Source organism: Oncorhynchus kisutch, linkage group LG29, assembly GCF_002021735.2.
Source record: "Oncorhynchus kisutch isolate 150728-3 linkage group LG29, Okis_V2, whole genome shotgun sequence".
Lineage (NCBI taxonomy): Eukaryota > Metazoa > Chordata > Actinopteri > Salmoniformes > Salmonidae > Oncorhynchus > Oncorhynchus kisutch.
The window spans coordinates 38,482,195-38,504,500 of NC_034202.2; the positions used below are offsets into that span (position 1 = coordinate 38,482,195).

At 43.9% G+C, this 22,306-nt stretch overlaps 1 protein-coding gene across 1 annotated transcript in view; it reads left to right on the forward strand.

Annotated features, from left to right (window-relative positions):
* LOC109881537 (neurobeachin) overlaps nt 1-22,306 on the forward strand; it is a gene marked incomplete at its 3' end in the record, with an annotated part of 84,438 nt that overhangs the window by 56,852 nt on the left and 5,280 nt on the right. The window contains 2 exon segments of the mRNA XM_020473656.2: nt 11,905-12,015; nt 14,524-14,644. Coding sequence (XP_020329245.2) covers nt 11,905-12,015; nt 14,524-14,644 — 232 coding nt within the window.

Consider the following 22,306-nt stretch of genomic DNA (forward strand, 5'->3'; position numbering starts at 1 on the left):
CTGGGTAAATCAAGATGACATAGGCCTACACACAATATAGGTGAAGGCATATTCAATAGGGGTGTGTACATTAAAACAATACATTTGACTTTGTTTTTAACATTCTAACTACATAACAACATAATGGTAATATCTCTTGATGAACTGGGTAAATTAAGGCCTACACACAATACAGGTGAAGGCATATTCAATAGGGGTGTGTGCATTGACTTGATGATCTTGTTATAGCTGATCAGTGGAGTCTATGATGCTACAGATTACAAACATCTGTCTTTCATTTGGGACTTCCATTAGCCTACTGATCAACAACAATTACAAAGAAGCACCAGTCCAGCAGGACACGCCTGTATGGAAGGACATCATATAGGCACTGCTGTTAAGTTCGACAATATAAAATAACATCTATTCAATGCAAAATGGGTCCAACGTAACGTCATGACTTGTGATCACAGATGCTTATGAAACTAGTATTATTTTTGTCAATTTCCATGATCAGAATTTTTGAAATTTTCTTTCAGATGTCAGGATAAATCTCTAAACAACTCAATTGGCTAGTTCAGCTATCTGTCAAGAAATGGGCGGGTTGAAACTTGATCCTACAATTGGATTGGCTAATTTTTTTTCATTCAAACTTGATTTAACTAGGCAAGTCAGTTAAAGAACAAATTGTTATTTACAATGACAGCCTTCCTCTGGCCAGTTGTGCGCCGCCCTGTGGGACTCCCAGTCACGGCTGGATGTGATACAGCCTGGATCCGAACCAGGGACTGTAGTGACTGCTCTTGCGCTGAGATGCAGTGCCTTTAGACCGCTGCGTCACTCGGGTTACTGTTGCTATGAGAACGACATCAGAGGTGGTAACATTTCCTACCAAACCATAAATGTGCATAATATCTAACAAGGAGAGCGAGGATAGAGGAAACGACGATACACATTCTGTCTGAATGACTCAAATCTGCCCAGTGAGAACACACACACACACACACACACATACACACATACACATACACACACACATACACACACACACACACACACACACACACACACACACACACACACACACACACACACACACACACACACACACACACACACACACACACACACACACACACACACACATATATACACACACACACACATATACACACACACACACATATACACACACACACACACACACACACATACACACATACACACACACATACACACACACACACACACACACACACCACACACACACACACACACACACACACACACACACACTTCCTTTTTTTTTTGTTGCAATTTTAAAAACACTTCCCTCTTTCCCTTTTACTACAATCTAATCTGACTGTCAATTTACAGATACGACTGTGGCTGGTCAGATCAGCACACCAGTAAATAGCTAACATTACACCGCAAGTCAGATGGCTCATTGCCCGAAAATGGCTCATGTTCAACATGAACGTTGCGAGCTTGCACCGCGGGACTTAGAGGTACCCAGCATCATGACTTCATTACTCCAGACCACCACCAGGGGGAGTTAGAGGTACCCAGCATCACGGCTTCATTACTCCAGACCACCACCAGGGGGAGTTAGAGGTACCCAGCATCACTGCTTCATTACTCCAGACCACCACAAGGGGGAGTTATAGGTACCCAGCATCACTGCTTCATTACTCCAGACCACCACCAGGGGGAGTTAGAGGTACCCAAACATCACTGCTTCATTACTCCAGACCACCACCAGGGGGAGTTAGAGCACTCATTATTATACATTTGGGTCCCAAGGTTTTTGTTTGACCAATCATATCGAATGACAAATTTTGACTTGGGCCACCCGTCCCTGGTGACTTTCTTCAACGAAACATGACTGACAAAACATTACAGTGGAACCAAATGTAAGTTGTTATAACATCGTAACGAGTCAAGCAAAACCTTTACAATTGAGAGGAATATGTTAACATAGAGACAAACGTTTGTGCATATTTTTTTTTGTCATGAAGTCCATTTTTGAAAATCGCTGTTTAGCAAGTTATCTGACTAGCTAACATTAGCCAGCTAGCTAGTGTTGGGAGAATGAATTTGTCATTTGTGTTGTTTAATGTTTTAGGTCTTGTGAAACAGTGGATGTAAATAATCTAGCTGGTTAAAGCATTTACAGCAAATTGAATGTGCAATTGTGTTAGCTTGCCTTGCAATGCAGCTGAAGTAACAAAATGATGACAAGCTAACGTTAGGTACAGCGGTAACATAGCTAGCTAACTATTTACTTGCTTATTGTGGATGATAAAAAATAACTGTATGCCTACGGATGTGTAACTAGCTACAGTTTTTAGCCGATCTGTGTATGGACTAGAGGTCGACCGATTATGATTTTTCAACGCCGATACCGATTATTGGCAGAACAAAAAAGCCGATACCGATTAATCGGGCCAATTTTTAAAACATTTATTTGTAATAATGACAATTACAACAAGACTATTTCCCTCTATGCCATTTGTATTTCATTAACCTTTGACTATTGGATGTTCTTATAGATACTTTAGTATTGCCAGTGTAACAGTATAGCTTCCGTCCCTCTCCTCGCTCCTCCCTGGGCTCGAACCAGCAACACAGCGACAACAGCCACCCTCGAAGCAGCGTTACCCATGCAGAGCAAGGGAAACAACTCCTAGAAGGCTCAGAGCGAGTGACGTTTGAAACGATATTAGCTCGTGCTAACTAGCTAGCCATTTCACTTTGGTTACACCAGCCTCATCTCGGGAGTTGATAGGCTTGAAGTCATAAACAGCGCAATGCTTGATGCACAACGAAGAGCTGCTGGCAAAACGCACGAAAGTGCTGTTTGAATGAATGGTTATGCGCCTGCTTCTGCCTACCACCGCTCAGTCAGACACTTAGATACTTGTATGCTTGTATGCTCAGTCAGATTATATAGCAGGACACGCTAGATAATATCTAGTAATATCATCAACCATGAGTTGTTAACTAGTGATTATGATTGATTGTTTTGTAATGCTAGCTAGTGTAATGCTAGCTAGCAACTTACCTTGGCTTACTGCATTTGCGTAACAGGCAGTCTCCTTGTGGAGTGCAACGAGAGAGAGGCAGGTCGTTATTGCGTTGGACTAGTTAACTGTAAGGTTGCAAGATTGGATCCCCCGAGCTGACAAGGTGAAAATCTGTCGTTCTGCCCCTGAACAAGGCAGTTAACCCACTGTTCCTAGGCCGTCATTGAAAATAAGAATTTGTTCTTAACTGACTTGCCTAGTTAAATAAAGGTAAAATAAATAAAAAATAATAAAATAAAATAATAATAATAATAATCGTCAAATCTGCGCCCAAAAAGATTTAGGATTGTTATGAAAACTTGAAATCGTCCCTAATTAATCGGCCATTCCGACCTCTAGCTATCTATAAACCTCAGCTATCATAGTAGTTGTATCAACTTCAAGTCTGAATGGCCTTAATGAAGCCTATGGACAGAGTAGAATATAATAACTTTATTGTGCCAAGAATGCAAGTCCTATAAACATGTACTGTAGTTATTACCACGTATGAGATTCCAATATTGTAGCCTGTACATTGAATATATTCACTGATCATGTTCTCTTCCTTGGCAAATAAAAGTGCGTTTCAGGTATAAATCTCAGACATTCTTCTTCAGTCATATCAAACTCCATTATTTGAATGATGCTGTGTCTGCATGTATGTATTACAATTATACACTTCAACAGTGTTTACCACTCCTGCTCCTGGGACATCAATGATTACACATTGTAGCTATGCAATAGACTAGAAACACGATTGATTTGTAATTCATATATACAGAAAAAAAAACTATGCATATCTAACTCTCTTCATCTGCATTAATCTGAGGACACGGGATAGTATTTCAACCAGTGGAGAATGTGAAACGCTTTATTGAAAGAAGTGCATTATCCAGGTGTTATAAATAAATAATAAATGCATTATAATTATGATAATTGTAACATTATAAATACAAGTTCAATCTGTACTTCAATGCACATGTGGTGTGCATTATAAAAGGAGGAAGAAAGACGAGGTGGGGAGAGAGGTGGAGAAGACAGAAAGACGAGGTGGGGAGAGAGGTGGAGAAGACAGAAAGACGAGGTGGGGAGAGAGGTGGAGAAGACAGAAAGACGAGGTGGGGAGAGAGGTGGAGAAGACAGAAAGACGAGGTGGGGAGAGAGGTGTAGAAGACAGAAAGACGAGGTGGGGAGAGAGGTGGAGAAGACAGAAAGACGAGGTGGGGAGAGAGGTGGAGAAGACAGAAAGACGAGGTGGGGAGAGAGGTGGAGAAGACAGAAAGACGAGGTGGGGAGAGAGGTGGAGAAGACAGAAAGACGAGGTGGGGAGAGAGGTGGAGAAGACAGAAAGACGAGGTGGGGAGAGAGGTGTAGAAGACAGAAAGACGAGGTGGGGAGAGAGGTGGAGAAGACAGAAAGACGAGGTGGGGAGAGAGGTGGAGAAGACAGAAAGACGAGGTGGGGAGAGAGGTGGAGAAGACAGAAAGACGAGGTGGGGAGAGAGGTGGAGAAGACAGAAAGACGAGGTGGGGAGAGAGGTGGAGAAGACAGAAAGACGAGGTGGGGAGAGAGGTGTAGAAGACAGAAAGACGAGGTGCGGAGAGAGGTGTAGAAGACAGAAAGACGAGGAGGGGAGAGAGGTGTAGAAGACAGAAAGACGAGGTGGGGAGAGAGGTGGAGAAGACAGAAAGACGAGGTGGGGAGAGAGGTGTAGAAGACAGAAAGACGAGGTGGGGAGAGAGGTGTAGAAGACAGAAAGACGAGGTGGGGAGAGAGGTGTAGAAGACAGAAAGACGAGGAGGGGAGAGAGGTGTAGAAGACAAAAAGACGAGGTGGGGAGAGAGGTTGTAGAAGACAGAAAGACGAGGCAGGGAGGGAGGTGTAGAAGACAGAAAGACGAGGCGGGGAGAGAGGTGTAGAAGACAGAAAGACGAGGCGGGGAGAGAGGTGGAGAAGACAGAAAGACGAGGTGGGGAGAGAGATTGTAGAAGACAGAAAGACGAGGTGGGGAGAGAGGTGTAGAAGACAGAAAGACGAGGTGGGGAGAGAGGTGTAGAAGACAGAAAGACGAGGTGGGGAGAGAGGTGTAGAAGACAGAAAGACGAGGTGGGGTGATAGGTGTAGAAGACAGAAAGACGAGGTGGGGAGAGAGGTGTAGAAGACAGAAAGGGAAAGAGGTGGGGAGAGAGATGTAGAAGACAGAAAGGGAAAGAGGTGGGGAGAGAGGTGTAGAAGACAGAAAGACGAGGTGGGGAGAGAGGTGTAGAAGACAGAAAGACGAGGTGGGGAGAGAGGTGTAGAAGACAGAAAGACTAGGTGGGGAGAGAGGTGTAGAAGACAGAAAAACGAGGTGGGGAGAGAGGTGTAGAAGACAGAAAGGGAACGAGGTAAGAACAGAGGCAGACAGCATGTGATTCATGAATTACAGTGCTACCCTAACATTCTCTCAGTTCATCACAATTGCGGTGTCTCCTAACCAGCCGTGGGCACCCAGTCGGCCCGAAGGTTACCTTAAGAGCAGGTGAGGTGGCGTTGACGGGACTGGCTTCCTCTCTCACATCAAAACACACCTGCAGACGAGTGACAGACGAATAGAGAGAGAGCATGATTAAGCTTTGTTTTTAAAAATTCTAATTGATTCTTATTTCAATGTAAAGCATCTCTTTAATAATACTTCCTGTTGACCCGACCAAGTGACATCTCACCTCTGATCATGCTGTGCCCTCTGTGTCAGCCAGTTCAGATGTGGGAGGGGTTCACCAAAACAGCTGATAAAACCTAGAGGATTTAGGGAGAAGGGGGAGAGGGATGGAGGTGAAGAAGAGAGACTGTTATTGTGTGTGTTTGGTCTCATCCGGTGTCCATGAAGGCCTGATTCACGCAGTCTCCTCTGAACAGTTGATGTTGAGATGTGTCTGTTATTTGAACTCTGTGAAGCATTTATTTGGGCTGCAATCTGAGGCTGGTAACTCTAATGAACGTATCCTCTGCAGCAGAGGTAACTCTGGGTCTTCCTTTCCTGTGACGGTCCTCATGAGAGCCAGTTTCATCATAGCGTTTGATGGTTTTTGCGACTGATAGACATGACGGATTGTCTGACATTCATGTCTTAAAGTAATGATAGACTGTCATTTCTCTCTGCTTATTTGAGCTGTTCTTACCATAATATGGACTTGATCTTTTACCAAATAGGGCTATCTTCTGTATACCACCCCTACCTTGTCACAACACAACTGACACAACTGAACACATTAAGAAGGAAAGAAATTCCACAAATTAACTTTTAACAAGGGCACACCTGTTAATTGACATTCATTCCAGGTCACTACCTCATGATGCTGGTTGAGAGAAAGCCATGAATGTGCAAAGCTGTCATCAAGGCAAAGGGTGGCTACTATGAAGAATCTCAAATATAAAATACAGTTTGATTTGTTTAACACTTTTTTGGTTACTACATGATTCCATATGTGTTATTTAATAGTTTTAATGTCTTCACTATTATTCTACAATGCAGAAAATAGTCAAAATAAAGAATAAACCCTTGAATGAGTAGATGTGTCCAAACTGTTGACTGGTACTGTAGCTATCAAGCTACAGATGAAAGGATTAGTTCTCTTAATCTTTACCAACAGGTCACATATCTGCTTAGCTAGCGTGCTTATTTCATGCATGTCCGGGCATGTCGACACAAGCCTTTTTATTAGTGAATTAAGTAAACTCATATTTGCAACAGGACTTTGATTTTGGTCACTGTGTCAATTCAGCCATTTTTCTTAATTACTGCACCTTTCTGTTGGAGAATGAGCTAGCTTGGCGCTCAGCTAGACATTCCTTGGCTTTGTGCGGTGCTCGTGGCTCAGGCGGTGCTCGTGGCTCAGGCAGTGCTCGTGGCTCAGGCGGTGCTCGTGGCTCAGGTGGTGCTCGTGGCTCAGGCGGTGCTCATGGCTCAGGCGGTGCTCGTGGCTCATGCGGTGCTCGTGGGTCAGGCCGGTGCTCGTGGCTCAGGCCGGTGCTCGTGGCTCAGTCGGTGCTCGTGGCTCAGGCGGTGCTCGTGGCTCATGCGGTGCTCGTGGCTCATGCAGTGCTCGTGGCTCAGGCGGTGAGTGGTGGCTGACAGCAGCAGATGTTCTATGTAGCAGGACTATCAGGAAAGCCGATATTATTGGTCGATCTCTAGTTGTGTTAGAAAATGTTTTTGGTCTCATTTGGTGAGTATTTCTAGAGACCTTAGAGGAGGAAGGATATATACAAAAGTATGTGGACACCCCTTCAAATTATTGGGTTCAATTTGCTGATAAGGTGTATAAAATTGAGCACACTGCCATGCAATCTCCATAGACAAACACTGGCAGTAAAATGGCCCGTACCAAAGATCTCAGTGACTTTAAAAGTGGCACTGTCATAGGATGGATGCCACCTTTCCAACAAGTCAGTTTGTCAAATTTCTGTGTAGGCCACACAGAACGGGGCTGAATTGCTTAGCGCATAAAAATCGTCTGTCCTCGGTTGCAACACTTACTACTGAGTTCCAAACTACCTTTGGAAGCAACGTCAGCACAATAACTATTAGTCGGGAGATTCATGAAATGGGTTTCCATGGCAGAGTAGCCGCACACAAGCCTAAGATCACCATGCGCAATTTCAAGCTTCGGCTGGAGTGGTGTAAAGTTCACTGCCATTGGACTCTGGAGCAGTGGAAACGCGTTCTCTGGAGTGATAAATCACGCTTCACCATCTGGCAGTCCCACGGACAAATCTGGGTTTGGCAGATGCCAAGAGAACGCTACCTGCGCCAATGCATAGTGCTAACTGTAAAGTTTGGTGGATGAGGAATAATGGTCTGGGGCTGTTTTTCATGGTTCAGGCCCCTTAGTAGTTCCAGTGAAGGGAAATGTTAACCATACAACATAAAATTACATTCTAGATGATTCTGTGCTTCCAACTTTGTGGCAACAGTTTGGGGAAAGCCCTTTCCTGTTTCAGTATGACCATGCCCGCGTGCACAAAGCGAGGTCAATACAGAAATGGTTTGTTGAGATCGGTTTGGAAGAACTTGACTGACCTGCACAGAGCCCTGACCTCAACCTCAATGAACACCTTTGGGATGAATTGGAAGCCAGGCCTAATCTGCGAGTCAGACCTAATCGCCCAACCTCACTAATGCTCTTGTGGCTGAATGGAAGCAAGTCCCCACAGCAATGTGTGTGTGTGTGTGTGTGTGTGTGTGTGTTCAGTGCCGGTGTGTGTATTTCTCCGTGTTAAAGCACGTTGTCTACTCCAGTAGGTGTAAACTTCTAGGGTTCTCAAACCTCTCCTAAGATGTTTTCACAATTTTGTTGTAGCCCTGAACCACTGATTTAGGGGGCTGTAAGAAATGTAATTAGAGAGAGATTCCAATAATCACGTCGTAATTGTTTCTTCTGTGTTTCTTCTGTGTTTCCTGGGTGGCAGAACTGGAATGCAATTTTAGTTTGTCAAGCTTTGTTTTTTCATCTCTCTTTGTGTGTGTGTGTGTGTGTGTGTGTGTGTGTGTGTGTGTGTGTGTGTGTGTGTGTGTGTGTGTGTGTGTGTGTGTGTGTGTGTGTGTGTGAGACCGTGTACGTGTGTGTGTGTAAATGTGTGTGTGTGTGTGAGAGACCGCGTGTGTGTGTGTGTGTGTGTGTCAGAAGTCTAGGGACAGAGAGAGATTGTCTTATTCTCCCTTTTACAGAGAGACAGAAAGATAGAGACAGAGAGAGAGAGTGAGAGAGAGAGAGAGAGAGAGAGAGAGAGAGAGGGGGGGGGAGAAAGAGAGAAAGGTGGAGAGAGAGAGAGAGAGAGAGAGAGAGAAAGGTGGAGAGAGAGAGAGAGAGAGAGAGAGAGAGAGGGGGAGGAGAGAGGGAGGAGAGAGGGATAGAGAGAGAGAGAGGGATAGAGAGTGAGAGAGAGAGAGAGAGAGAGAGAGAGAGAGAGAGAGAGGGAGCTGAGAGGGATAGAGAGAGAGAGAGAGAGGGAGGAGAGGGAGAGGGGGAGGAGAGGGGGATAGAGAGAGGGGGAGGAGAGAGGGATAGAGAGAGAGGGGGAGGAGAGAGGGATAGAGAGAGAGAGGGAGGAGAGAGAGAGGGGGAGCTGAGAGGGATAGAGAGAGAGAGAGGGATAGAGAGAGAGGGGGAGGAGAGAGGGGAGGAGAGAGGGATAGAGAGAGAGAGGGAGCAGAGAGAGAGGGGTAGAGAGAGAGGGGTAGAGAGAGAGGGGTAGAGATAGAGGGGTAGAGAGAGAGGATAGAGAGAGAGAGAGGGGTAGAGAGAGAGAGGGATAGAGAGAGAGGGAGCAGAGAGAGAGGGGTAGAGAGAGAGGGGTAGAGATAGAGGGGTAGAGAGAGAGGGATAGAGAGAGAGGGATAGAGAGAGAGAGGGGTAGAGAGAGAGGGATAGAGAGAGAGAGGGAGCAGAGAGAGAGGGGTAGAGAGAGAGGGGTAGAGAGAGAGATGTAGAGAGAGAGGGATATAGAGAGACGGGGGTAGAGAGAGATGTAGAGAGAGAGGGATATAGAGAGGGGGTAGAGAGAGAGGGATAGAGAGAGAGGGGTAGAGAGAGACGGGGTAGAGAGAGAGGGATAGAGAGAGAGAGGGGTAGAGAGAGAGGGGTAGAGAGAGAGGGATACAGAGAGAGGGGGAGGAGAGAGGGATAGAGAGATAGGGATAGAGAGAGAGGGATAGAGAGAGAGAGGGGTAGAGAGAGAGGGATAGAGAGAGAGAGGGGGGTAGAGAGACAGGGATAGAGAGAGAGGGGGAGGAGAGAGGGATAGAGAGAGAGAGGGGGATGAGAGAGGGATAGAGAGAGAGGGATAGAGAGAGAGGGGGAGGAGAGAGGGATAGAGAGAGAGGGATAGAGAGAGAGGGATAGAGAGAGAGGGGGAGGAGAGAGGGGTAGAGAGAGAGGGGGAGGAGAGAGGGATAGAGAGAGAGGGATAGAGAGAGGTAGAGAGAGAGGGGTAGAGAGAGAGGGGGAGGAGAGAGGGATAGAGAGAGAGAGGGATAAGAGAGAGAGAGGTTGTAGAGAGAGGGATAGAGAGAGAGAGAGGGAGGAGAGAGGGAGGAGAGAGGGAGTAGAGAGAGGTAGAGAGAGGGATAGATGAGAGAGGAATAGAGAGAGAGGGATAGAGAGAGAGGAGAGAGAGAGGTAGAGAGAGGGATAGAGAGAGAGGTACGAAGAGAGGTAGAGAAGGGATAGAGAGAGAGAGGGAGGAGAGAGAGAGGAGGAGTAGAGAGAGGGATAGAGAGAGAGGGATTAGAGAGAGAGGAGAGAGAGGTAGAGAGAGGTAGAGAGAGAGGGAGGAGAGAGGGTAGAGAGGAGTGAGAGAGGGCTAGAGAGAGAGGTGAGAGAGGTAGAGAGAGGAGTGAGAGAGAGGTAGAGAGCGAGGGAAGTAGAGAGAGGGATTAGGATGAGAGAGAGGGTAGAGAGAGGATAGAAGAGGGTAGAGGAGGGGTAGAGAGAGAGGTAGAGAGAGGGATAGTGAGAGAGGGATTAGAAGAGAGGAGAGAGGTAGAGAGAGGGATAGAGAGAGAGGGAGGAGAGAGGTATAGAGAGAGAGGTAGAGAGAGAGGGGTAGAGGAGGAGAGGTAGAGAGAGAGGTGTATTATGTATATACTACTGTGTTATGTGTTGCCTGCAGCATTAGAAGGGCTCTTTAACAGTAATCAGAACTATGTCCCAAATGACACCCTATTGCCTACATAGTACACTACTTTTAAACAGGATCTGGTCAAAATAAGTATTTAGGGAATTGGGTGACATTTGTGACTCATTCCCCCAGCTCTCCTCCACTTCACTAAATTATGATTTATTTTCATTTTCTTCCCCATTTTCCCTCTCAACTTCTCTTACCTCCCCCATATCATTCTCCCTCTGTCTCTGTCTCTGTCTCTCTCTCTCTCTGTCTGTCCCTCTCTCTCTCTGTCTCTCTCTCTCTCTCTCTCTCTCTCTGTCTGTCTGTCCCTCTCTCTCTCTGTCTCTCTCTCTCTCTGTCTCTCCCTCTCTCTCTCTCTCTCTCTCTCTCTCTCTCTCTCTCTCTCTCTCTCTCTCTCTCTCTCTCTCTCTCTCTCTCTGTCTCTCTCTCTCTCTCTCTCTCTCTCTCTCTCTCTCTCTCGCTCTCTCTCATTCAATTACATTCAAGGGGCTTTATTGGCATGGGAAACATGTGTTAACATTGCCAAAGCAAGTGAGGTAGATAATATACAAAAGTGAAATAAACAATAAAAATGTACATTAAACATTATACACACAGAAGTTTCAAAACAATAAAGACAAATGTCATATTACGTATATATACAGTGTTGCACCGACTCTCTCTCTGTCTCAATTCAATTCAATTCAAGGGCTTTATTGGCATGGGAAACATGTGTTAACATTGCCAAAGCAAGTGAGGTAGACAACATACAAAGTGAATATATAACATACACATACAGAAGTTTCAAAACAGTAAAGACATTACAAATGTCATATTATATATATATACAGTGTTCTAACAATGTACAAATGGCTAAAGGACACAAGATAAAATAAATAAGCATAAATATGGGTTGTATTTACAATGGTGTTTGTTCTTCACTGGTTGCCCTTTTCTCGTGGCAACAGGTCACAAATCTTGCTGCTGTGATGGCACACTGTGGAATTTCACCCAGTAGATATGGGAGTTTTTCAAAATTGGATTTGTTTTCGAATTCTTTGTGGATCTGTGTAATCTGAGGGAAATATGTCTCTCTAATATGGTCATACATTGGGCAGGAGGTTAGGAAGTGCAGCTCAGTTTCCACCTCATTTTGTGTCTCTCTCTGTCTCTTACTCACTCTCTGTCTGTCTGTCTGTCTGTCTCTCTCCAGCTGGTGGGAGGTGAGTTTGACCTAGAGATGAACTTCATCATTCAGGACAGTGAGAGTATCGGCTGTATGGTCGACCTACTGTCTCACTGCGAAGTCACCTGCCAAGCTGAGGTAAGAAAAAGTACTATATTATTACAATACAAACTATATACTATATTATACTTGATATATTCACTCTATATATAAGTATGTGGACACCCCTTCAAATTAGTGGATTCATCTTATTTCAGCCACACCCATTGCTGACAAGTGCATAAAATCGCACACACAGCCGTGCAATCTCCATAGACAAACATTATCAGTAGAATGGTCTGTACCGAAGAGCTCAGTGACTTTCAACGTGGCACTGTCATTGGATCCCTCCTTTCCAACAAGTCAGTTCGTCAAATTTCCGCCCTGCTCGAGCTTCCCCGGTCAATTGTAAGGGCTATTTCAACTGTAGGGGCTGTTATTGTGAAGTGGAAACGTCTAGGAGCAACAACGGCTCAGCAACGAAGTGGTAGGCCACACAAGCTCACAGAATGCGATCGCCAAGTGTTGAAGCGTCTAGTACGTAAAAATTGTCTGTCCATATAATAACATAACTCCATATTAATGCCCATGAGATGTTCAACGAGCAGGTGTCCACATACTTTTGTTCATGTCGTGTAATTGATGTGTTTTACCAATTCACCTGCCAGGCTACAAACTCCATGTGAAGTATTATAGACGTGACGATAGTCAACATGTTGATGTTCATGATGTGCTTTGCACCGTTAACCGTTATTTTGACTTGACTATTGTCCCCGGTGTTGTCCCCGGTGTTGTCCCCGGTGTTGTCCCCAGTGTTATACCTGGAGTTGTCCCTGGTGTTGTCCCCAGTGTTATACCTGGTGTTGTCCCTGGTGTTATCCCCGGTGTTATACCCGGTGTTGTCCCCGGTGTTATCCCCGGTGTTGTCCCCAGTGTTGTCCCCGGTGTTGTCCCCGGTGTTATACCCGGTGTTGTCCCTGGTGTTATCCCCGGTGTTATACCTGGTGTTATCCCTGGTGTTGTCCTCGGTGTTATCCCCGGTGTTGTCCCCGGTGTTATCCCCGGTGTTGTCCCCGGTGTTATCCCTGGTGTTATCCCTGCTGTTATCCCTAGTGTTGTCCCTAGTCTTGTCCCTGGTGTTATCCCCGGTGTTATACCTGGTGTTATCCCTAGTGTTATCCCTGGTGTTGTCCCTAGTGTTGTCCCTAGTCTTGCCCCTGGTGTTATCCCTAGTGTTATCCCTGGTGTTATCCCTGGCATTATCCCTAAGATCTGGAAAGTGACACATGTCCTCCCCCTACGTAAAGGAGGAGATCCCTCTGACTTAGATAACCATCGTCCAATTTCCAAGTTCTCTTTTGTCTTTCCAAAGTGTTTTAATCCCTGACTAGCTGTCGGCTAAGAACTGTTTTAAACTTCTCACTCTTTTCTAAGTACCAATTAGACCAATCCAGTTTTATCTCTGGTTGTAGCACCGCTTCGCTTGTCATTATACCAGCAGCATACCACCCTGCATATCACTGCTCGCTTGATTCTGAAGCTAAGCAGGGTTGGTCCTGGTCAGTTCCTGGATGGGAGACCAGATCCTCCTGGAAGTGGTGTTGGAGAGTCAGTAGGAGGCACTCTTTCCTCTGGTCTAAAAGAAATATCCCAATTCCCCAGGGCAGTGATTGGGGACACTGCCCTGTGTAGGGTGCTCTCTTTTGGATGGTACATTTAATGGGTGTCCTGACTCTCTGAGGTCATTAAAGATCCCATGGTACTTATTGTAGGGGTGTTAACCCCAGTGTCCTGGCTAAATTCGCAATCTGGCCCTCAAACCATCACGGTCACCTAATAACCCCCAGTTTACAATTGGCTCATTCATCCCTGTAACTATTCCCCAGGTTGTTGAGAGAACATGTGAGAACATGTTCTCAGTCAACTTACCTGATAAAATAACAGATAAATAAACATTTAGATAATGTGTTAAATTGCTTGGAACATAAAAATCACAGTGCTGTCTTTTCCCAAGGCTGTTGATACCGTCGACCATCACATTCTTTATTTCGAAGGTTGACTGAAATAGGTCTGGATCACGCTTCTTGGAAGTGGTTTGAAAATGATCTGTCAGAAATAAGTTAATGTGTGATATATTATGGTGTTAAGTCTAGTTTCCTTTATACAGTAGTACATGAGGTGTACCGCAGGGGTCAGTACTGGGACCTCTTCTGTTTACTTTTTATATAAATAATATTGGGTCTGTTATAACTTGTCATATTCATCTGTATTCAGATGACACTGTTATGTACGTTATGCCATTGCTCCAATTGTTGACCAGGCTATGTTAGAGCTGCAATCTGACCGTGTTACTTTACACCCTGGTTGGATTAAAACTTAATGTGGCCAAGACTAAATATATGTTGTTCTGTAGTTCTCTCCAGAATGTCCCAGATGGACTACATATTTATTCACTGGATGGTTCTCCCATTGATCAGGTTCCCACCTACCAATATCTGGGCATTTGGATTGACAAACATTTGTGTGTTGTTGCGTCACCAGGTGATGAAGCTGTGTGTGTTGTTGCGTCACCAGGTGATGAAGCTGTGTGTGTCGTTGTGTCACCAGGTGTGGTCCATGTTCACAGCCATCCTGAGGAAGAGTGTGAGGAACCTTCAGACCAGCACAGAGGTGGGCCTCATACAACAGGTCCTGTCCAAGATGAGCTCTGTGGACGACATGATCGCAGGTAGGGGAACACACACACACACACACACACACACACACACACACATCAAATGACATGTTATTGGTCACACAAGTGTTTAGCAGATGTTATTGTGGGTGTAGCGAAGTGCTTGTGCTTCTAGTTCAGACGGTAATATCTACCAATTTCACAACATATACCCAATACCCAATACACGCACGTCTAGGTAAGGAAGTGAATTAAGAATATATAAATATATGGACGAGCGACGTCAGAGCAGCATAGACTAAGATACAGTAGAATACAGTATATACATATGAGATGAGTAATACATAGACTAAGATACAGTAGAATAGAATACAGTATATACATATGAGATGAGTAATACATAGACTAAGATACAGTAGAATAGAATACAGTATATACATATGAGATGAGTAATACATAGACTAAGATACAGTAGAATAGAATACAGTATATACATATGAGATGAGTAATACATAGACTAAGATACAGTAGAATAGAATACAGTATATACATATGAGATGAGTAATACATAGACTAAGATACAGTAGAATAGAATACAGTATATACATATGAGATGAGTAATACATAGACTAAGATACAGTAGGATAGAATACAGTATATACATATGAGATGAGTAATACATAGACTAAGATACAGTAGAATAGAATACAGTATATACATATGAGATGAGTAATACATAGACTAAGATACAGTAGGATAGAATACAGTATATACATATGAGATGAGTAATACATAGACTAAGATACAGTAGGATAGAATACAGTATATACATATGAGATGAGTAATACATAGACTAAGATACAGTAGAATAGAATACAGTATATACATATGAGATGAGTAATACATAGACTAAGATACAGTAGAATAGAATACAGTATATACATATGAGATGAGTAATACATAGACTAAGATACAGTAGAATAGAATACAGTATATACATATGAGATGAGTAATACATAGACTAAGATACAGTAGAATAGAATACAGTATATACATATGAGATGAGTAATACATAGACTAAGATACAGTAGAATAGAATACAGTATATACATATGAGATGAGTAATACATAGACTAAGATACAGTAGAATAGAATACAGTATATACATATGAGATGAGTAATACATAGACTAAGATACAGTAGAATAGAATACAGTATATACATATGAGATGAGTAATACATAGACTAAGATACAGTAGAATAGAATACAGTATATACATATGAGATGAGTAATACATAGACTAAGATACAGTAGAATAGAATACAGTATATACATATGAGATGAGTAATACATAGACTAAGATACAGTAGAATCTTGTAGAATACAGTATATACATATAGAATATAGTATATACATATAGAATACAGTATATACATATAGAATACAGTATATACATATAGAATACAGTATATACATATAGAATATAGTATATACATATAGAATACAGTATATACATATAGAATACAGTATATACATATAGAATACAGTATATACATATAGAATACAGTATATACATATAGAATACAGTATATACATATAGAATATAGTATATACATATAGAATATAGTATATACATATAGAATACAGTATATACATATAGAATACAGTATATACATATAGAATACAGTATATACATATAGAATATAGTATATACATATAGAATACAGTATATACATATAGAATACAGTATATACATATAGAATACAGTATATACATATAGAATACAGTATATACATATAGAATATAGTATATACATATAGAATACAGTATATACATATAGAATACAGTATATACATATAGAATACAGTATATACATATAGAATACAGTATATACATATAGAATACAGTATATACATATAGAATACAGTATATACATATAGAATACAGTATATACATATAGAATACAGTATATACATATAGAATACAGTATATACATATAGAATACAGTATATACATATAGAATACAGTATATACATATAGAATACAGTATATACATATAGAATACAGTATATACATATAGAATACAGTATATACATATAGAATACAGTATATACATATAGAATATAGTATATACATATAGAATACAGTATATACATATAGAATACAGTATATACATATAGAATACAGTATATACATATGAGATGAGTAATGCAAGATATGTAAACATTATTAATGTGACCAGTGTTCCATTTATTAAAGTGACCAGTGTTCCATTATTAAAGTGACCAGTGTTCCATTATTAAAGTGGCCAGTGTTCCATTTATTAAAGTGACCAGTGTTCCATTATTAAAGTGACCAGTGTTCCATTATTAAAGTGACCAGTGTTCCATTATTAAAGTGGCCAGTGTTCCATTATTAAAGTGACCAGTGTTCCATTATTAAAGTGACCAGTGTTCCATTATTAAAGTGACCAGTGTTCCATTATTAAAGTGACCAGTGTTCCATTATTAAAGTGACCAGTGTTCCATTATTAAAGTGACCAGTGTTCCATTATTAAAGTGGCCAGTGATTTATAGTCTGTCTATAGGCAGTAGCTTCTAATGTGCGTGGCTGTCTAACAGTCTGATGGCCTTGAGATAGAAGCTGTTTTTCAGTCTCTCGGTCCCAGCTTTGATGCACCTGTACTGACCTCGCCTTCTGGATGATAGCGTTGTGAAGAGGCAGTGGCTCGGGTGGTAGATGTCCTTGAGGATCTTTTTGGTCTCCCTGTGACATCGGGGGTGTAGGTGTCCTGGAGGGCAGGTAGTTTGCTCCTGGTAAGTCTTGCAGTCGCCTGCCATACCAGGCGGTGATACAGCCCGACAGGATGCTCTCAATTGTGCATCTATAAACGTTTGTGAGGGTTGTAGGTGCCAAGCCAAATTTCTTCAGCCTCCCGAGGTTGAAGAGACACTGTTGTGCCTTCTTCACCTCACTGTCTGTGTGCGTGGAACATTTCAGATCGTCTGTAATGATGTGTACGCACAGGAACTTGAAGCTTTCCACCTTCTCCACTGCGGGTCTGTCGATGTGGGGCTGCACGCTCTGCTGTTTCATGAAGTCCAAGATCATCTCCTTTGTTTTGTTGATGTTATTTTCCTGACACCACACTCCCAGAGCCCTCACCTCCTCCCTGTAGGCTGTCTCGTCATTGTTGGTAATCAACCTACTGCTGTTATGTTGTCAGCAAACTGGATGATTGAGTTGGAGGCGTGCATGGCCACGCAGTCATGGGTGAACAGGGAGTACAGGAGGGGGCTGAGTACGCACCTTTGTCGGGCCCCAGTGCTGAGGATCAGCGAAGTGGAGGTGTTGTTTCCTACCTTCACCACCTGGGGGCGGCCGTCAGAAAGTCCAGGACCCAGTTGCACAAGGCGGGGTTGAGACCCAGGGCCTCCATCTTGATGATGAGCTTGGAGGGTACTATGGTGTTCAATGCAGAGCTGTAGTCAATGAACAGCATTCTTACATAGGTATTCCTCCTGTCCAGATGGGATAGGGGCAGTGTGCAGTGTGGTGGCTATTGCATTGTCTGTGGATCTATTTGGGCGGTATGCAAAGGGGGGTTGGTCTAGGGTGGCTGGTAAGGTGGAGGTGATATGGTCCTTGACTAGTCTTTCAAATTACTTCACGATGACAGAAGTGAGTGGGTGGTAGTCGTTTTGCTCAGTTACCTTCGCTTTCTGGGTACAGGAACAATGGTGGCCATCTTGAAGCATGTGGGGACAGTAGACTGGGATAGAGTGAGATTAAATATGCCCTTGAACACACCAGCCAGCTGGTCTGCGCATGCTCTGAGGACACAGCTAGGAATGCCGTCTGGGCCACACACACACACAGGAAAACACACTCACACACACAGACACACACACACACACACAGACACACACAAACACACACACAAACACACACACACGCAAGCATGCACGCAAGCACACATCACACACACCCTTTACTATACCAGGTACAGCAGTGTGTTGTCCTTGACTGCACCTCCCCTCTTTATGTCATCCTGTCCTCTTCAACTAATGTGCTCATGGCCAGTTAGTGTGTGTGTGTGTGTGTGTGTGTGTATGTGTATGTGTATGTTATGCGTGCGTGAGTGAGTGCGTGTGTGCATGTGTGTGTGTGTATGTGTGTGTGATGCTTGCGTGTGTGTGTGTGTGTGTGTGTGTGATGCATGCGTGCGTGCATGCGTGTGTATGTGTGTGTGTGTGTGTGTGTGTGTGTGTGTGTGTGTGTATGTGTGTGTGTGTGTGTGTGTGTGTGTGTGTGATGCAGTAATGAAGTTGCGTGGGAGGTGACTATTCATTTACAGCAGTATTAATGAGAATGGCAGTGGAAGCACATTCTCTCTCTCTCTAATCTATGGTGACACACACACACACACACACACCGCACACACTTATATACACACTCACTCACTCTCACTCACACAGTCTCACACACGCACACGCGCACTCACACTCACAGTAAATACAATAGAATATTTAATGATAACTACAGAGAGTAGCAGCAGTGTAAAATGGGGGGGGGGGGGGGCAATGCAAATAGTCTGGGTAGCCATTTGATTAGATGTTCAGGAGTCTTATGGCTTGGGGGTAGAAGCTGTTTAGAAGCCTCTTGGACCTAGACTTGGTGCTCCGGTACCGCTTGCCGTGTGGTAGCAGAGAGAACAGTCTATGGGGTGGCTGGAGTCTTTGACAATTCTTAGGGCCTTCCTCTGACACCGCCTGGTATAGAGGTCCTGGATGGCAGGAAGCTTGGCACCGGTGATGTACTGGGCCTGTACTCACTACCCTCTGTAGTGCTTTGCGGTCGGAGGCTGAGCAGTTGCCACACCAGGCAGTGATGCAACCCGTCAGGATGCTCTCGATGGTGCAGCTGTAGAACCTTTTGAGGATCTGAGGACCCATGCCAAATCTTTTCAGTCTCCTGAGGGGGAATAGGTTTGTTGTGCCCTCTTCACGACTGTCTTGGTGTGTTTGGACCATGTTAGTTTGTTGGTGGTGTGGATGCCAAGGAGCTTGAAGCTCTCAATCTGCTCCACTACAGCCAAGTCGATGAGAATGGGGGCGTGCTCGGTCCACTTTTTCCTGTAGTCAACAATCTCCTTAGTCTTGATCACGTTGAGGGATATGTTGTTGTCCTGGCACTCCTATAGGCTGTCTCGTCGTTGTCGGTGATCAGAACTACTACTGTTGTGTCGTCTGAAAACTTAATGATGGTGTTGGAGTCGTGCCTGGCTGTGCAGTCATGAGTGAACAGGGAGTACAGGAGGGGACTAAGCACGCATCCCCAAAGTCCTCTGTGTTGAGGATCAGCATGGCGGATGTGTTGTTACCTACCCTTACCACGTAGGGGCGGCCCGTCAGGAAGTCCAGGATCCAGTTGCAGAGGGAGGGGTTTAGTCCCAGGGTCCTTAGCTTATTGACGAGCTTTGAGGGCACTATGGTGTTGAATGCTGAGCTGTAGTCAATGAATAACATTCTCACATAGGTGTTCCTTTTGTCCAGGTGGGAAAGGGCAGTGTGGAGTGCAATAGAGATGGCATCATCTGTGGATCTGTTGGGACAGCATGCGAACTGGAGTGGGTCTAGGGTTTCTGGCATAATGGTGTTGATATGAGCTATGACCAGCCTTTCAAAGCACTTCATGGCGACAGACGTGAGTGCTACGGGTCGGTAGTCATTTAGGCAGGTTACCTTAGTGTTCTTGGGCAGAGGGACTATGGTGGTTTGCTTAAAACATGTTGGTATTACAGACTCAGACAGGGAGAGGTTGAAAATGTCAGTGATGAAACTTTCCAGTTGGTCAGTGCATGTTGGTCAGTACACGTCCAGGTAATCCGTCTGGCCCAGCGGCCTTGTGAATGTTGACCTGTTTAAAGGTCTTACTCATGTCGGCTGCAGAGAGCGTGATCACACAGTCTTCCGGAACAGATTTTGCTCTCATGCATGTTTCAGTGTTATTTGCCTCGAAGCCTGTATAGAAGTAGTTTAGCTCGTCTGGTAGGCTCGTGTCACTGGGCAGCTCTCGGCTGTGCTTCCTTTGTTGTCTGTAATAGTTAGCCCTGCCTCATCCAACGAGCGTCAGAGCCGGTGTAGTACGATTCAATCTTAGTCCTGTATTGTCTCTTTGCCTGTTTGCTGGTTCGTCAGAAGGCGGGATTTCTTATAGGCTTCCGGGTTAGAGGAGTGGAAGCTCTAGCCTTTAGCTCAGTGCGGTTGTTGCCTGTAATCCATGGCTTCTGGTTTTGGTATGTACGTACGATCACTGTGGGGATGACGTCATCGATGACCTCATTGATGAAGCCAGTGACTGATGTGGTGTACACCTCAATGCCATCGGAGGAATCCCAGAACATATTCCAGTCTGTGCAGCAAAACAGTCCTGTAGTTTAGCATCTGCTTCATCTGACCACTTATTTATTGATCTAGTCACTGGTGCTTCCTGATTTGATTTTTGTTTGTCAGCAGGAATCAGGAGGATTTAATTATGGTCAGATTTGCCAAATGGAGGTTGAGGGAGAGCTTTGTATGTGTCTATGTGGGTGGAGTAAAGGTGTTCTAGGGTGAGGGAGAGCTTTGTATGTGTCTATGTGGGTGGAGTAAAGGTGTTCTAGGGTGAGGGAGAGCTTTGTATGTGTCTATGTGGGTGGAGTAAAGGTGTTCTAGGGTGAGGGAGAGCTTTGTATGTGTCTATGTGGGTGGAGTAAAGGTGTTCTAGGGTGAGGGAGAGCTTTGTATGTGTCTCTATGGGTGGAGTAAAGGTGTTCTAGGGTGAGGGAGAGCTTTGTATGTGTCTCTATGGGTGGAGTAAAGGTGTTCTAGGGTGAGGGAGAGCTTTGTATGTGTCTATGTGGGTGGAGTAAAGGTGTTCTAGGGTGAGGGAGAGCTTTGTATGTGTCTATGTGGGTGGAGTAAAGGTGTTCTAGGGTGAGGGAGAGCTTTGTATGTGTCTCTGTGGGTGGAGTAAAGGTGGTCCAGAGATCTTTTCCCTCTGGTTGCACATTGAACATGCTGATAGAAATTTGCTTAGATGGATTTAAGTTTCCCTGCATCAAAGGCCCCGGTGTCTTAACATTGTATTGATTAATGTGACTGATGTTCATCGAATGATTAACTGTTTATAATTACGTGATTAAATTCATCAGATAATTATTAACTCAGTAACCTGGGGCACCATGGGAAAGTTTTGGCTTTATTGAGTTTCTGTTTCCCAAATTAACTTAAAGAATATCAGAATATTCGATTTTACAACAGTCGCTAATTAATTAATTTCCTCTATAGTCTCATTCTGAACGTCGCATTATCCGGGAATCTGCACAAACCCAAGTCCCACTAAATAAGCCCGTACCAATTGAGTTCATTATTTATTCACTAACAAGCTAAAATGGTAATTTGAGGTACACAAACACACAGTCTAGGTTATTAGAACTTAGTCCAATGAAACAGGCTAACATGACACGTGTTACACAAGGTGGGGATTTAGAAAGAGAGAGAAAGAGAGAGAGAGAGAGAAAGAGAGAGAGAGAGAGAAAGGGTCTTCTCTCGCTCTCTCCTCTCTCTCTCTCTCGTCTCTCTCTCTCGTCTCTCTCTCTATCTCTCTCTCTCCTCTCTCTCTCTCTCTCAATTCAATTCAATTCAATTCAATTCAATTCAATTCAAGGGCTT